We start from the raw sequence: 17,360 nt of genomic DNA on the forward strand, positions 1-17,360 counted from the left end.
TGAATCATTCTCTTTAAGGTGATTCCGATGACGCAACTCCCTCTAGCTCCAGTGTCCTTTCCTCTACCCCGCCTTCTGTGTCTCCTGCTGTGAAGGAAGCTTCCCCCACCCCACCTTCCTCGCCGTCTGTCACGGGCAGCTTCTCTTCCTCCAGGTAAAGCGCTTTCCGCCTTTTTTCCTCTCACTGTATTACCCAAAATACAGTAGAAATGAAATCTCTTTAGAAGGAACCCTGCAGCCCTTCTTCCCCCACCTGCTACCCTCGTCCCCCAAGTCCTAAGTCATTCCTTTAAATTCTTGTAGCTTGGGCCCCGTGGAGGTTAACCCTGCTTCTCTTCGGAGGAACTAACTCCAGGATAGTGGGAGGGCTCAGGCCCTGATGGGAGGGTCATTGGTGCAGGCTCTGTGAGGCTCAAGCTGGGTTTTATTAGCTGCATTTGGCTGGCAGGGGTCAGGATGTGTGGGGCAAAGGCTGACCTACCCTGCAGTATGCCTACATTCAGCTGCAGCACTGTCTGAGGATACTCATGTGCAGCCTTCCCTAGAGCTCCATTAGCGTCATTGCTTTGGAGGTCACCAGCTGGCATGGAAACCGAATACTTCCTTCCTGGCTTGGAGCCTGTGTGAAAAGCAGGTATTTCTCAGGGCCTCTTAGCCCCATGTCTTCGGGTTTTAGTAAAGCCTTTGATGCCATCAGTCTTAATTCAGGAATAATCCACGTGTTGGTAACCTTTGGTTCATCACAAAGGATAACAAGACGTGACACCACTGGGACTCGTGGTAGGAGCTGGTCCTATTAACGTCCTTTGTGGAACACACCCTATGTTCGTAGAGCACCCTGCACATTAAAGCATCTTTCTGATCGGGACTGTGAGGTGCTGCAGCAATAGAGAGCATTAACAATGACCTAGAAGGAGGGAGCCAGGAGTGTGCTCACACAGAGGGGCCCTACCGAATTCATGGTCCATTCTGGTCAAATTCATGGCCATAGGATTTGAAAATTGGTTAATTTCACATTTTTGGATGTTTACGTCTGAAATGTCAGGGTACTGTAACCCTGGGGTCCTGATCCGAAAGAGGGCTGTGGGGAGAGGGGTTGCAAAGCCGTTGTAGGGGGGTTGTGAATTGCCACCCTCACTTCTATGCAGAGCTTCCTGCAGTCAGAAGAGGCCCCAGAGGTGGAGGAGGGTCCAATCTCCCCCATGCTGCTGGGAGCGCCCCAGCTGGGGTTGCCTAGCTGTTAGTCCTGGCCAGAGGCGGATTAATGCCTATGCCCCAGCCAATTTGGGGGTCACCCGGAAAAATGGGTGCCCCAAGCCCCGTCAGGAGGCGCAAGGCCAAAGCTGGAGCACCTTCAGCCCCTTCAGAAGCTCCGGGGCAGGAACCCCACCTGCAGCAGGAGCCTCAGGGGCAGGTGCCTCAAGCCCGACTGTTGGCTGGGCTGGGGAGGGTCAGGACTTGCTCTTCCCCTGCATGGCTGCTCTCAAGGGGGTAAGATCAGACCCTCTTCTCCTCCCCCACGTACCTTGCCAGGCTGCAGGAAGTTCTGGGGGCATTTCCCAGGACTGGAAGAGTGTGAATGTTGTCAGTATTCAAAATGGGTGAGTGGGATGACCCAGGTAACTGTAGGCTGGTTAGCCTGACATCAGTCCCAGACAGAATAACGGAAAAGTTGATATGCGATTCAGTTGATAAAGGTTTGAGGACAAGAATGTCATTAATGTGATTTTATGGAAAACAAGTCATGTCAAACACACCTGATTTCATTCTTTGAGTTTACAGGGTTGGTTGATACAAATAACTGCAAAGATGTAATGTGCTTAAGCATGACATCTGACAATAGCAGCAGAGCACACATTGAAGGGATTGAGAATCGGCTGCGAGATCTCAAAGTAGTGGTGAATGGGAATCTTCATCAACTGGGGCTGTTGTGAGTTTGGTTTCCCAGCAATTGGTACCAGGCCCAACATTATTCAATATTTTCATCAATGATCTGGAAGTAAATATAAAATCACGGCTGATAAAAATTTATAGATGGCTCAAAGACTGGCGGAATATCAAGTAACAATGAGGACAGGGCAGTCATACCGAGCAATTGGTAAACTGGACCCCTTCAAACTAAATATTGTGTTTTTAATATAGCTAAACGCCGTCTTATACATCCAGGAACAAGGAAGGCAGGCCATAACTATATGGGGGACTGCATCGTGGAAAGCAGTGACCCTGAAAAAGATCTAAGGTGTCACAGTGGACAAGCAATTTAGGATGAGCTAATTTAGGAGCAGTGAGGTGATCTTATCTCCGTATACAGCATTGGTGAGACCAGTACTGGAATACTTCATGTTCACATTTTTTAAAAGATTGGCAAATTGAAGAGGGTGCAGAGAACCACAAAAATAATTTGACAGCTACTGAAAATGCTATGGGTAGATGTGCTTACGGTACTGATTATGGGGAGTCTGTGACTATGGGCAGCATTTAGCCCTAAAGGTTTACTTTTTGTGTGTTTTGCTGCTTACAAACAATGGTGTTAAGTGCATTGAAAGTTGCCAACTATAAGCATCAAGGGTGGGGTCTTCGAAAAGTGCCAAAAGTGCCAAAATTGAAAGTTGATAGGACTTAGCTACCTTCACAGGATTTTGAAACACCACTGTTCTTTGGTTTTGGAATTTTCTAGTGTTTAACCCACCACAGATGGGTTGTGCAGCCTAATTGTTTGGTTTTACGCTCTTCGGATGGAAGGTGCTGTAGAACGGAAAATGATTATGGACAAGTCTTGGGAGGGGAAGCAAGGACAGTAGGACAAATCCAAATCCTCCTCCTGGCTGTTTGACTTGTAAGCTCTGAGCTGTATATGGCAAGAGAGGGAGGAGGCAGCCAGGAGATGGACAGGCAGAAAAGCAGAGTGGAAGAGAGGCAGCTGTTGAGGGCTTTCTCAGGTTTGGGGTTGAGTGTGAGTTGTGGGAAAGTAGAGGGACGGGGTGTAGGCATGTGGCTTGAATGAGACTTCAGATGCAAGAGGTCTTGCCAAGAGGTTGACCATTTCAGTACAGTAGCCTGCCCGTGCCTCCCCAGGTAGTGAGATTGCAGTTGGCTGGAGTACAGGTCTCCTTGCTTCATAAGCTTGTGTCTCCCATTTCATTTTGCTGGGTGCTTGTTAACTATGGAAGTGTCTTTGTCCGCTTTTGTGTTGCTTTCTGTTTCTTCGCTCGCCCGTGGAGACAGTGGATGTTTCCTCTGGTGGCAGGCAGGCAGCGAACGACCATTCAGGACCAGAGGAGTTGACACCAATTCTTTTACACGTGGGTAGCCTTGTTAGACATCGTGAGCTGTATTCAGGCACATAATTCTCAGGAACAGATCCCCTTGGCTCTGGTTGACTGCGGTAGAATTTTTCAGGGCTCAGCATTTCTGAAAGTTATTCACTCCTAAATCCCCACTTGGCTTCCTTAATGAGCTCTATCTGGAGAACACTGGCCCTCTCTCAGTGGAGAAGACTGTGCGTGTCTTGTGCTGAGGCGCCATCTCTTGTCTCAGCCTCAGGAGCCGTGGGCACCAGCACAGATGAGGTAGGCTCTTGCCTCCTCTGTGGGGAAGGAAGTGGAAGAGATCCTCCTCCACTCCACATGTGAACTCTGAGGCTATGTCTACACTGACGGCAGCCAATTCGCCCCCATCAGATTGATTTATCCAGTTTGATTGAGCGGCAGTGAAGACCTGTTCAATCAATCCGGAAGTTGATCTAATAAAACCACCTCCCCCAAAAGCGCAGCGTTGCGTCGATGGGAACGCATTTCCTGTCGGCGCAGTGCAGTGGAGATGGGGCACAGAAGAGAAGTTACGAAGTTGATGGGAGTTACACAAGCTACTCTGCATAGCTTACGTAACTCCCATCGACTGCCCCCAAATTTCACCGGCAGTGTAGACCAGGCTTAAGACAGAGCACTAATGCAAGCTGACGAGAACTGGCTCTAGGCTTGGTGCCCTGGAGAGATGGCAGAGTGGTCTCTTTAGGACCCCTGCCTCCCCACTGCATTCCCCTCTTAGAGAGATGCAGAGGGTCGTAGTGCTGGGGCTTTTGTCTGTGTTTCCTGATGCTTCTCTCTTCCCTCCTCCCAGGAAGCTTCCCAAGAGGCACCTTCTTCCTCAGGCGCTTGGCTCAATATCGCCGCCAAATGCAGTTCCCCTGCCCCTTGTTCCCCTCCCTTTATGCAGGCCAGGTGTCTGCTACAGAGTGGTTCTCTCACCGCCGGCATGACCCAGATGCCAGTGGTTCCCCTCCAAGGAAGGAAGTTAATACAGGTTATTCATGGGAAAGTGGAGCCTCTTAGACAAGGCCATCCCTGTCCCTTCATTCATGCTGCACCTGAAATGTGCTACTCCAGATATAACTGCATCTCTTCCCAGACGACGCTTGAGGCTGGCTCAAGGGAGCCAGATCCTGGCCAGGCGCTATGGTCCCCATCAGTCTCATGCCAAATTAGATTGAGACATCTGGTTTCAGGATCCTTCTTGGAGAGGGGTAGCTAGTAGGACTTGTCTGCCCCATGAGTTACTGCGTGGCAAGCCAGGCAGTGAGCCTACCTACACCCCGGGACTCTCAGTGCATTGTCACCGTGTCCACATGGGAGGTTACTGCATGGCAGGCTGATGTGCGATAGACTCACCCCTGGCTTGCCATCCTGTCGTTTTCTTTGGATAAGCCCTAAGCTTGCAATTGTCCAGCTGCACCCAGGAGAAGAAGGGCTGTCAGGCACTGCTGCAGGGCTAGCCTGGGTCTCCGTAGAGGGTCCTGAACTGGAAGCCACCACCAAGGAGTTTGAAACAGGTCATGTCTTGCTCTACTGCTACGTGGAGCTGATAAGGGGCTTGGTATCTTGGTTGGATCCCTGAGCCCAGGATCTCTTGGGCCCATCAGAGGTTTGCAATGTTGTCTCCTGAGGGAACCAGAAAGGTTCTCATCCTGAGCCTCCTCCCTGCCCCCACCAAGGTGGGGGTGGGAAGTACTGTTCTCTGACAGGATGTGACTCAGCTTCATCTCACAGCTGATGTCAGCCTCCTGGGTTGGAGGTGGGGGTCTGCCCAGGGACAAGTGGGTATCATGGGAGGAGACTTGGCACCATGTCTTGTGTCTGCAGGCAGTCTGGCTAGCCTCTCTCTTCCTCAGACAGCTCCGTGAGGACTGCCCATCTATGGAGATGGAGAGTCTTAGTCCTCCACGGCCCTCTGACCATCTTTTCAAACCTAATCTATTCCTGCTTCTGGGTGGCCTCGGCCAGCCTACCCAGCCTGACTTAAAGCCTATTCCACGAGGTCCCTGAGCTGAATGGGGAGAGGCTCTGTAGGCTTGGCCGGCAGAGCAGCCCTCGGGGCCCACATTTTCCCCCAGCACTGTCAGCTGGATCTGTCTGCGTTGGAGTCTGGGGAGTTTGTACAGAGTGCCCAAGCTGTAAGGCCATTTTCCAAGGTGTCGCCTCAGTGTGGGGTACTCGTACCTCCCTTCCTTCCTGTCTCCACCCAACCCCACTCCTGTCACGCCAGCCTCTGAGTTTCCTGCTCCCTCCCTCAGCCATTTTCAGCCCTAGGAGCCAAATCACCAACTTTCTTTTGCTGCTAATTGGGTTTATGTGACTTTGCTCTCTGGCATGAACCTCCACCCAGCTGGCCCCTGGAGCGGAGGAAATGAGTGAAGTGTCCAGTGTTGCGTAGGCTAAGCAGATTTAGCTGAGAGGTTTTGGCAGCCATTGGCTGGGAAGCGCAAAGTGTCTGGATGGGGGCAGAGTTGGTGCCAGATCTTTTGTCCCTGATACATTCTTCCCTGCCTGCCAGATACCAGCAGGAAGGGCCCCCACATCTCTCCACTCTGGAGAGCCATGCCGCAGAACAAGGTTATCTGCACATGGTCAGTGCATCCAGCGTCGCCGTGTCTGTGATCACATAAGATAGCCGCCGCAGCGGTCCCTGGTTCCACCCACTGCCAATTTCTCAACCACTTAATAACAGACTTATCTTTTGTAACTAATTCCCCCCCAGTATCTAAAATGCCAAACTGGAGTGAGTTTTGCACCATGCCCTGAGGGTAGCCAAAGTCTGGCTTTGGTAGCCCACAAGGGAAAGCGATAGTCAAGCTCAGGATTGTGTTGGGCAGTTGGTTACCAAGATAGGCAATTCCTGGTCCACGGGTTGGGCTTTGTAAACTGCACTGCAGATGTGATTCTAGCCAGACTGACTGACCGTGTAGTCACCTGAAAAAGTAACTGGCTGCACTGAGGAACAATTGTTCTTCTGATTGTTAAATCTGATGGTTATTCTCAGGACTGCAATTAAAACAAAGGAAAAGGAATTAGAAGTTAACCAATAAAATGTGATTATTAGAGACAGAGATCCCTGGCTTATTAGCCACGTAACTGAGCCTCCTTGACAATTGTCCTTCATGGGAAGATCCTAACCACCTTGGTCTACATTTCCATAAGTGACTAGTTGTTTCTGGGTGGTGCCCATTCTGAGAGACGTCCAAGGGGTCCGACTTGCCAAAGACGCTGAGCGCTCTCCTTCTGAAAACCTGACCGCCCTGAGGAGTCTCAGGTTGGGCAGCCAAAATCACTAGTCACTTGTGAAAATGTTAGGCCCTTGATTTGTTTTTTTGATGAAAATCCTGTCCGTCAGCAATGTGGAAATGATTCTTTCTTTCCATCTCTTAGCCAGAGCCTTGGTGCTGAGCTGATGGGACTGCAGGTGGATTATTGGATTGCAGTTCAGCCCATGGAGAAAAAGAGAGACCCAGAGAAGAAGGACTCTTCCGCTGCCAAAAACACTCTGAAATGCACTTTCCGGTCTCTCCAGGTCAGCAGGCTACCCACCAGTGGGGAGACCACCAGCACTCCAACCATGTCAATGACAGTCGTGACAAAGGAAAAGAACAAAAAGGGTAAGATGGCAGAGAGGATGTCAGCTTACTGCTGCTGTCGGGTGTTGCTGATGTGTGCAAGATGGACTGTTGCACCTGTCCTGGCTTTCCAGGTCTGCCCAGATTCACTGTACGATATCTTAACAGTACGGCTTGCTCCTCAGCCCTGAAAGGTCCTCCTTAGGCATGGTGGCTTGCAGCCCCTTATTTTTTTCCTATGGGGAGTGACTCCCTGTGTTGCTGTGAAGAGGAAGCTGTTTGGTGCCAGCAAATCACACCATGTTGGCTAGGTCTCCTGATGGAGTGCCCCTGTGAAATAAAAGCTGGTGGCTATAATATGAGGTCAGCCAGGGCCACTGAATAATTGTACACACAACAAATCATGAGCCAAACAATCTTGTGGTGGACTCATGGCTAGCCCTTTCTGTCACAGTGCCATTTCCTACAGAATTCCACGCACTGTAGCTCCATTAACTTTAGACTTGCAAAAAAACTTTTGCCAGGTCTGGGTGTACAAATTATGCCCTAATGGATCTCTCTGTGGTCGGAAGATGGCTAGTACTTGATGTTGGAGATGAAGAGACCCCAAATGCACCTAGCCAGCTATGCAGTTGTGACTCTTGCTGAGTATCAGTTGAAGGCTTGATGAAGCATGAGATTGAATTGCTCTGTTCATTATTGTAGGTACAGATGTGTTAATGGTCATACATCTACCCAGCCCCTGTACTGGACTCAGTATCATCCTGTACCTTTGTTAGAAGATTTTGCAGCAAGGAGGAACAGATTTTACCCTTCCAGCTTGTTTATATGGGGAATCTATTGTGAAATAAGAGAGGGTGTGACTGTAAAGTGATGGATTAATCGGAAGTGGATTAATTTAAAGCACACAAAGGCACTCTTAGTGTGCTATGTGAGTGTCCACCGAAGGGGGTAGTGTGTTATTCTAGGCTGTTTCCTCATGTGGACAAGCCTTTGGATTCCTGCTGTTCGTTTGTTGGGAGGAAGGAGGATGGTGAGGTGATAGTCACGGGGAAGGCGATGGTTAGTGGAGGAAGGGTGAGAATGGGAATGAGGGAGAAGAGGAGGGTCGGGCTGGATAAGGGGGTACAGCAGTGTGCTGCCAGTACTCAAGTGAGAGTATGTCCCAGCCCCCCATCGAGGGTGTCCTCCCACTTACAGCTTGAGTCTAATCTTCTCTCTTAAGGACCTGCCTGCTGGAAACCCACCACCAAAATGTGCTGCCTCTGGAGTAGGAGCAGCAGTGCAGAGAACTTGCTACAGTTCTCAGGTCTTCTGAGCTTCTCTTCCTTTTGCCCTTTGCAACTGCCCCATCTCCCGGTGCCATGCTACTAGCCAGCCCATGCTTGTTCCAGCTGTTCAGAAGGCCTCTACTTACCTCCCCCTATTTTTCCAGCTCAGCACTGAACGTGCCAATCCCCCACTCAGACGAGGACCAGGCAACCAGGAAGGTCCGTGAAGGTGCCAGGTCTCCCAGCTCCTCGTTCCCAGAGCAGACCAGCTGAGTGCCAAAGCTCTGGGGGTATGGGCTCTGCTGACTCCTTCCCCTTGGACCAGGAGGGCCCATAGCACGACTGGGCCTGTGAGAATGAATCTGTTCCCGCAGGGCGAGTTGGCAGCCTCAGGGCAACCTTGCACAGAATGCGGGCCAGCCCTAGGGAATCCAGTAGCAGATGTGAGGGGGTCACTGATCCCTGGGGGAGCAGCCTGGCATGGGACCATTCCTGAACCCATGCTGCGATGAGTGTCCATTCCCAAATGGAAGCCAGGGATGTCATGGGCTGGCTGGATTCGCGACACTGAGGACTGACCTCGTAGACACCTACCTCCATGCTGAGGATGGCGCGCGATAAGATCAGACAGCACCGCTGTGGGAGACGATATAAACAGCCAAGGGAGGCAAGAGGCAGGGAACTGATGGTGGCCAACCAACCCCTCCACTGGTCTGAAAACCTGCCCAGGTGCGGGTCCAGAGCCCCACAGCAGAGATGGGCTGACCCAAATAGAGAGTAGATTGAGGGGTGCTTAGCTGGGTGGTGCACCTCATGAGAGTAGCAGTGGCAGGACTCCAGGTAGGCACTATCTCCACCCTCCAGAAGCGTGGTGCAGAGATGCCAGAGCATGCCAGCCCTTCCTGCCCCGGAGGGGGTTGGTGAGCAGGTCACAGCAGCTGTTAGCCCTGCAGCAAACAACTAGACAAGGAGATTCTGTTTCAGGAACCCTGAGATGAGACTGCTGGAGTGGTCCGCCGCCAAGCATGCCACCACCAGGCAGGGCCTGGAAGCATCAGGGATGCCGATAGCGCCAGGGTGGACGTGGAGGTTGGAAATAGCAGAAAGAAGAACATGGCCCAGTGACACTACTGACTCGGCATGAATGGATCACACATTTACATTCTTCTAAGCGAACCCAGATGGCAAAGACCAGTGCGAAGGTGCAGGGGGTACTGGCACATGGCTGTTATCTGTTAACAGGCTGTTAGCCTCACGAAAGCAGGCAGCCGCCACAGGATGATCCCATATATACGGCTCCACTTCAGATACTGCTGTAAGGGGGGGGAGGAGGGGGTTAGTGTGTGTCATGGGAATCCTCCCAGCTCCCTGAGATTGCAGGTTGCAGAGATGAACTCTGACCCAGACTAATGGAACCAGCCATGCATCTGTGAGTTTCAAAGAACTGCCACCATCCTTGGGCCTTCTCCAGTTCCTAGTTCTTAAACTCCATTCTCCAGATATTAACAGAACCACCTTTCCACCCTGTGAGCTTAGTCTTCCCTGAGTCCCTGTCAGGCTGGGCTTGTCCGCCACCACCATGACCGTAACTGCACACTAGTCACAAATGGGTTGGGTACACTAAAATCAAATGTAACACGGATGCATGGTGCATAGCATCTCGTATGATATTATGAAAAGTAATACCTGCAAGATCGCGATTGTAGTCAGTGTACATCTTATGATCCTGGCTAAGCATTTCCTGTATGAAAAAAGAGACTACACATTGTAAAAGCACAAAGCACTAGCCATGTGCTTGCATTGCTTTGTCCTGATGTTAATAGTAACGATAGCTGAGATAAGTGTCTTGTTTGTTGCATTGGGGTTTTGAAGGCTGTGTTTTTCTTGAAAAATGATTCATTTTTTAAAGGGTGTAAACACAAATACTTCACAAAGGAGAGAGGTTGGAGGGAAACTACCAATTTCTGAACTTGGGGGGGGGGGGACCCAAAATACTGGAAAGCTGGGAAGTTACACTTTCTGGGAAACCTGTTACGAATGAGGCATTTCTAGAATTCCTTTTCCTTCAAGAGTCTTCTACAACAACTCCCCATGAAAAAATAATTCTCCGAGAGCTGAGGAGATGGCAATAGTCATATTGCAGGGGACTGTGAACATGTCTGATCTCCAGCGCTTTGCTGAATTGTGCTAGCCAGCTCTTTGGTTTGAAAACACACTTGGTTGCAGGAAGCGGCTTTGGCTATTCAATAGCTGGTGACTCTTTCCCTCGTGGGGATCTCCTTTTGCAGGGAGCTCTGCATGGGCATCCCATTGCAGTGCTGGGCCATAATTAATGCTGAGCAAGTGCCGCGTCACTCTGGCCACGGTGGTTGTGCTGCAGGAAGTGCCAGCCTCCCGATCAGACATGAACGGCTGGTATGTTCTGTCTGGGAGACCTGAGGCTTTGCTAAAATGGCACTTGAGAAGCTCCCATATAGAGTTTGCCCAGATTAGATTTAAGAGAGTTCATCCCCGGTTTGGAAACATTTCTCCTGGAGCCTCCACCTCCCTTTCTGTCTGTTAATTCAGATTGGTCCTGAGATCTCGGTACCTTTTTCAGAAGGGCTTCCTAACCTTTCCCCATCCTACCCATTTCCAATATTTGCAGTAGCTCCCTTATCTGGACTGTCCCTTTGAGCAGCTATTGGTGTGTAGTTTGTGTAGTGAATCTGTGACTGTGCACAGGCATGAGTTGTCACATTCAGCTGGAAGGGAAGATAAAATCTGTGGCCTTCTGCTCTAGAAATGTCTTTCAATAAGCAAGAATCTCCACTAAAACGAGTAGATTTTATATCATTTGAGCCAAACCACTAACACTTGCAGTGGAAAGGGTGGAGCTTTATGTTGTAACGGACTGGATGTTTTCCCAATTGGGGAGTTGCCCTAGGAGGATGAAGGGGAAGCTTATAGCACTGGAGACTTTCAGAGGCTGTATGAATTGCTTTGTGGCTGTAAGAATTGTCCCTAAAAAGGCCCAGTTTATAGGGCCCATTTTGTACAGTGGCAATGCTTGGTAAGCATTTCTGTGAACGGGAAATGGTAGTAAGGATGGGCCGGGGGAGCACCTGGACTGTCAAACTCCCGGTAAAGAGGGAAGTTTAGACTTCAGTGTGTTTGTAAGGAATTGTTTCAGTATAACTTTTTGTGCCTGGCAGAGGTTAAACATATTTGTTTTTTTTTCTAGTGATGTTTTTGCCCAAGAAAACAAAAGACAAGGAAATAGAGTCTAAGAGCCAATGCATTGAAGGAATTAGTCGGTTGATTTGCACAGCAAAACATCAGCAGAACATGCTGCGGGGTAAGTGCTGAATTATTGCATCATTTCTGTTAGTAAAAAGGAGCATTTTCTTGCTAGTGCTGGTCAGCCAGAGATCTCAGTGCTTGACCAGTATGTGCTGGCCCGTGACACAGAGCAGACTGGAATCTGGTAGATCTGGCCAGAGGAGAATTCTCCTGTCATGGGGAAATCCACAGGTGGAGTAGAGCCAACCACCCTGGGGCAGGGCAGATTCCTGGTGAAAAGGGGATGTGGTCAGAGCACCTTATACTTCATTGATTCCTGGGTGCTAGAACAGCCCTTAGGGTAGCTGGCACAGTTTAGAGTAGCCCTGAGACTACCCTAAACCTTAGGTTCTCAATCTGGGAGTTGCAAACAGGTCTGGGGGACATGACAGCCCTCTTTTTTTCCTTTCTGGCTTGGTGGGGGAGAACTCCGTGAAGTGTTTTTGTAGCATAACATGGGTTCACTGTTGGGAAAAGGTAAAATCCTTTGGGAGGGGTCAGTCAGGTCAGTATGATAGGCATTGCTTATGGACCAAACCCGTGGGCCATCTTGTTTGCTCTGGTTGTGGCCTGTGCCTGATGCCTGAGAGAAAGGGGAGAATTTCTCCATCATACATGCAGCCAATCTACAATAATTTCCCACCATCGGGGCTGGGCAGGGAGACGGCTGACATCTTTCCCAACTCAGCTGCTGAGCCATTTTTGTTTGATCTTTAGGGCATCATAAAAATTGACTGGGCTGTCTTCCTCATTTTTCTACTCTCTAGCTGTCAGCACAGTTTGTTTCCTGTACTGGCAGAAGAAGGATGCTGTGATGGCATAGAATTCTGGCATAGGTATTCTCCAGTGGGCTCTTTGGCTGGCTGGCTGGCTTTTTGACCCGCTTCCTTGTTATATTCTTCCCCTGCAGTCCTGATTGATGGCGTAGAGTGGAACGATGTGAAGTTCTTTCAGCTGGCAGCACAGTGGTCCTCCCATGTCAAGCACTTTCCCATCTGCATATTCGGACACTCCAAAGCTAACTTCTAACTGCTTTCAGCGGGGAGGCTTTGTGCCTCTGTAGAGACTGCACATCCAGGAGCCAGGAATCTGAGCACCAACTCTGCTCGCTTACTGCAGATTACTTACAGATGTGTCTGGATTACTTCCGAATTACTTTTTTCTATTAATTCTTAAGTTTACTACAGGGGAAGGAAACCCCTTAAGCAAAGCAAAAAAACAGTCTTAAGTAGAGCTGTGCCGATAACATGGAAATTAATGGGGGAACTCCACAAGTGGGGTGACCTGTGCGAGAATTTAAGAGCAGATAGCTGAATAACTGCACTGCTTATTAACCTGAAACCTCATGGAAGCGTGTGGGGCTGTGGGTTCTGGATTGGGTTTGAGTGGTTTGTGTGGGGAGAGTGGGAGATAGGGGGAGAAGGAAGTGTTTTAAAAGGTTTAACTCTCCCTCCCAGGTGTCACATGAAGGAAGTAGAGACTGGTTCACTGCCATCTAGTTCAGGTACCAAAAATGTGAAATACACTGTGCTGTTTGCCAAAAACCAAACCAATAACTGAGGGAAACCCCAGAGATTCTGCACAGGTGACAAACTACAGAGGGTCATTGTTTTAAGGCCAGCTATAGAAACAGGCAGACGTGTCCACTCTTGTGCCTGACCAAGGTTGGGCAGAGACTGAAATACAAAGGACAGAATGTATGTTTGAGGAATCCCATTGTTCGAAGTCCATCCAGTAACCAAACCGAGCCAGACACAGGGCCCCGCCTGCAGCCAGGAGCTATATTTGAAGGACACCACTTCAGTGGGGTTGCTGCTATTTAGATTTTCACACAGATTATGTAAATGTCAATAAAACCTTGTCCAGCTTCTCAAGGGAATGGATTTTTTACAGGTGCAGGTTTTTTTTTAATGCTTTTAAAAAAGATTAAGTTGCTGAAAAAGACTACAGGAAAGATGAGCTGTCTGATTGTCCAAGCATCAGTTACTGGCTAGTTCGTGAGCCACTTGGGACCTTACACATGACCAGCTGCATTTCTGACACCAGCTACATTCACATCCGTACAGCAGAAGCACATATGACACCAGCTCACAGCAAGCGCGCCATCTGCATACCTCATCCTGAATGCACCCTCTCTTCTAGGCAGCGTGCGCCAGGGTCCCCCTTCTTGTTCCAGACCAGTGATGGGGATTCCTTGTTTGGAGGGGCCCCTCCAGAGGTGTGAGCTGCTGCTCCCCTTTCTGAGGCAGGAAGCCAGCTTTGACAGCGCAGAGAGAAAACCTTGGCTTGTCCAGACAGCGTTGGAATGCCCCCGACCTGAGGGTTCACTTAGCTCTTCTGCTCCGGCAGTGCCCCTGTGCTGCACAGTGCAACGTTAGCCAGCTTAGGGTCCATCCTAAGGTGGAGGTGGAGGAGTCCCTCAGTGCCTCTCAGGGCCTGGCTCTCATAGATTAGGAAGCAAATGTCTTCATCAGCTTCTGTACTGAATGCCACTTCTCGTGGGCACTTCTCTATGGCAAAGGAGGCTGCTCCAGCAGGAGACAATCTTACAGCTAGCAGAATGTCCCACCGTGCAGGGATAAAGGGTTTATTATGCAAAACCAGCCAGCCCCTGTGGGAAATTCACTGTCCCTTGCAGCCCAGATCCTGAGCATGGTTGTAGCTCAGGAGTGGGAAGCCATGAGCTCCTTATGTTCCCCCAACCCCCACAGTGATATCATGGTGCCCAGCCCAGTTCCCAGGGTACGCTAAAGCAGCCTGATGATTGCTCTGATTTACATTCTATCAGTAGCCCTACAGGGCCGTGTCAGCAGCAGAGGATCACTGAAGCCAAGGAGACTCCGCTACAGCTTTTCCTCTGGCTGCCAGTCACGATGGTAGCTGGGAGCATGGGCTCATGTAGGAGCTATTGCAGCAGCTCTCCTCCCTGGGAATTCTGCCTTGGCTTTAGGACAGAGCTTTGCTCTGCAGAACGGACATCACGGTACTCTAAAGAACTGGAGGGATGAGGTTCTGATCCTTCTCACCACAGGCTTAACCCGGTTTGATGCCTGGAGTTGAGTGAAACAGGCTGTGCAGGTGGACTGAAATTTCCAGCTGTGTGGGGCCTTTGCCCAGAAGTCCTCCCCCATCAGACCTGCGAGGAATCTCACTGCAGCAAACCTGAACAGCTGGGGGGGGGGAGGGTCCCATGCCTGAATCTGCAGGGAGCTCTTGGCAGCACAGCTCCAGGCAGGCCCTGGCCTTTATAGAGTTTCCAAACCCAGGGGCTCAGGAGCTAGAGCTTGTTTGCTTTGCAAAGGAGACACACACCTCTTCCCACCCCGAGTGGCTCCTTTCCCTGCCTCTCAAAGGGGCAGCAATACCAATACCATAAGCATCTTTCAAAGCCCAAATGTTTTGCGGCCCTGACTGACTGACCAGGTTTGGTTAAAGAAAACGAAGATTTGCAAATGGCTGGGGAGCCTGTTCTGCCCTTCCGGTGGGTTGTGCCCCCAGCGGGGTGGGGGAGTGTGGGGGGTTCCTTGACTTGGGCAGGAATCCCATGGGCAGCTGTGGGTGCTTTCAGCCAACAGCCCTGCTGAGGGAATGAGAACAGTGCCTCCCTGCTCCCTGTCGCACCACAGAGGAGTGTCTGCGGAGCAAACAGTGTGTGCGCCTTTCCCCTCCCTGCCCAGGCTGCTGGCGTAGATGTGTGTTTCTTAAAAAGAAACCCTTTTAGTGCAATTCGAGCCAGGCCCAGGAATGGACTCACCTCGGACTGGCAGAGGGCCCTCCTTGTATGAGGAGTCAGGCAGGTCCGTGTGCAGAGAGACCCATGCATGAACGCTGAGACAGCTGGCAAGGGGGTACTGTGAATGATTCACTCCGAGCAGCCCAGAGGAGTGGGCAGGGTTCCCTTTAACACTTGGTGATGGAGGCAGAAAGAATCTGTCAGCATCGGGGTGACTGGGGCTTAGCATCTTCTGAGAAGGCTTGTGCTGTCGCTCTGGGGGAACACACAAGCACCTCCACCCTCTTTATTGAAGCTGTTGCCTCAGACAAGACTTTTCGTGAAGTCAGCTCTTCCGGTTCTTCCTTAAATCGCTCTGTCCCGTGTGACTTGAGTGACTGAAACCCAGTCTGATTTCAGTGCCATGGCTTATTCTGCACCAGCGCTGGCTGGTATCCTTGCCTGGCCTTCATCGCCCCTGCAGCTCTGGGGAGGGGTTGGACTGGCTTTTTGCAATAACTTTGTTTACCAGGGGCGATGAAGGATTTGACGCTTTGCTCCTCTTTGGATTTCCACCTACTGTAGCAAGACCACCTGTAGCCAGTAAGGGGCTTTACGGCTCCTGCATCTCAAACATATGTTGCCACCTTCCTTCTACTTTACCGGGTGTAATGTTTCATGTGGGTTAGTTCTTTATTTTAATTACATTTTATGAAATCTACTTCACCAGGAAACTTTCCACACCCAAGAGCTTACAGAAAGCAGCGTTGGTTTCCTAAGGCGAGCTGCTGTAGCAAGGCATCCAAGGAAACACTCCTTGAAGCCTCATGCTGGGAGCCCTAAATCAGGCTGGTGTTTGCCAGGACTGCACTGATCTGGGGAAAGCTTCATTCTTAGTGGTTAGTCATGGTGCTGCACTGCCTCAGAGCCAAGGGTTAGAGTTGGATTTTTTTCCCTGGCAGTGTTTGTTAAAGTTTTACTTTGCTTTGAGCGTCTTCATATGACTAACTTTGTTCCCGACCCCTGGGGAAACATTCTCGGACAGACACTGAGTGTGGAAGCTCTGCTGTAACCAAGTGAGCTGTTCCAACACCTGGGCTGCTCAGAGAGTGGGCTGCTCCATAGGAATGGATTTTGATAAAGCAGTGACAGGAGCTGAGCTCAGGTCTCCCATGTGGTGCTCTGCAGCCAGCCACCTATTCCAGGGTTGACAGGAAGTCATTCTGGAGAACTGGGCTGTGTGCCATTTTGCTGCGACTTTCCCGTTGCATGCAGGTAGAATCTGTGGTCTGGGGCGATGGAGGGTTCCAGGAAGAGCTCACCAACGGGGCCGGGGTGGGGGGAGGGTGCTAGTTTTTGTGCCAGCAAAGGTGGCCATCAGGATATTAGGGGGGTGCTTACTTGCCTCTCCAGAGGAGTGCAGAAGCCTGATCCTCATGGAGAAAAAAACCCAGCACAGCTGCATGTTTGTTTAAAACTCTGCATGGTATAACGAACAGAGATCTCTATAGGCCTCCCCCAGAATGCGACTCATTCGCTTTCTCTCACTCACTGGCCGACATCAGACTTTGCCTGTTTTATCTGAAAGTCTAGAGGCCACTTTTACTGAAGCCCCTGGATTTCTGGCAAGGAACAGGCAGGTTCCTGGCTGTCGGGGGGAAGGGAAGTGGGGGCATGGGGACCGTCCGATGGCCTAGCTTTCAGCAGGTCACATGCCAGCCCATCACTTGTCAACATCCCCCCCCACCTGCACTGGGGTTGCAGCAGCGTCCTGCAGGAATGAGCTGCAGTGTCCATTTGATTCCCATTACCCACTGACTGACTTCCCCAGAGGTCCAAACTGTGACCAGAGGCAACTTTTCTGTCCGACTCCAGCACGTCCCTATCAGCAGAGCTGTCGTTTCCCTTTCCTGATGTTCTCTTGGGAAACTGACCCCAGTCCGTCCTGGGAGGTGGGAGCTAAGGAAGCTGATGTTCTGACCAAGAACTGTAGCTCTAGTTTCACACTTCCACGGCTAAAGGAAATGCAGAAATACACCATGGCAAATCAGGGAATATCCTTACCTGTACTGAATGCTTGCTGGGCTTGCATTTCTTTTTCTTTGCCCTAAAGAAAACAGCTGCTGGAGCAGCAATATTCACTTAACCACTGGCTTTCCGTTAACTTCAC

The 17,360-nt window shown here is 50.4% G+C and overlaps 1 protein-coding gene across 4 annotated transcripts in view; it reads left to right on the forward strand.

The window, feature by feature from the left end:
* The window catches only part of PACS2 (phosphofurin acidic cluster sorting protein 2), a 141,341-nt gene extending 127,989 nt beyond the window's left edge, over positions 1–13,352 (forward strand). For all 4 annotated transcript variants that reach the window (XM_067536357.1, XM_067536358.1, XM_067536359.1 and 1 more), the window contains 4 exons: positions 19–154; positions 6,702–6,928; positions 11,381–11,494; positions 12,389–13,352. In XM_067536357.1, the coding sequence (XP_067392458.1) occupies positions 19–154; positions 6,702–6,928; positions 11,381–11,494; positions 12,389–12,507 (596 nt within the window). In that variant the 3' untranslated portion in view covers positions 12,508–13,352. The remainder of the gene's footprint in view (positions 1–18; positions 155–6,701; positions 6,929–11,380; positions 11,495–12,388) is intronic.
* The last annotated feature ends 4,008 nt before the right edge of the window (positions 13,353–17,360 follow it).

Source organism: Emydura macquarii, unplaced genomic scaffold (assembly GCF_026122565.2).
Source record: "Emydura macquarii macquarii isolate MOO-44397 ecotype Brisbane River unplaced genomic scaffold, CSIRO-AGI_Emac_v2 contig_3534, whole genome shotgun sequence".
Lineage (NCBI taxonomy): Eukaryota > Metazoa > Chordata > Testudines > Chelidae > Emydura > Emydura macquarii.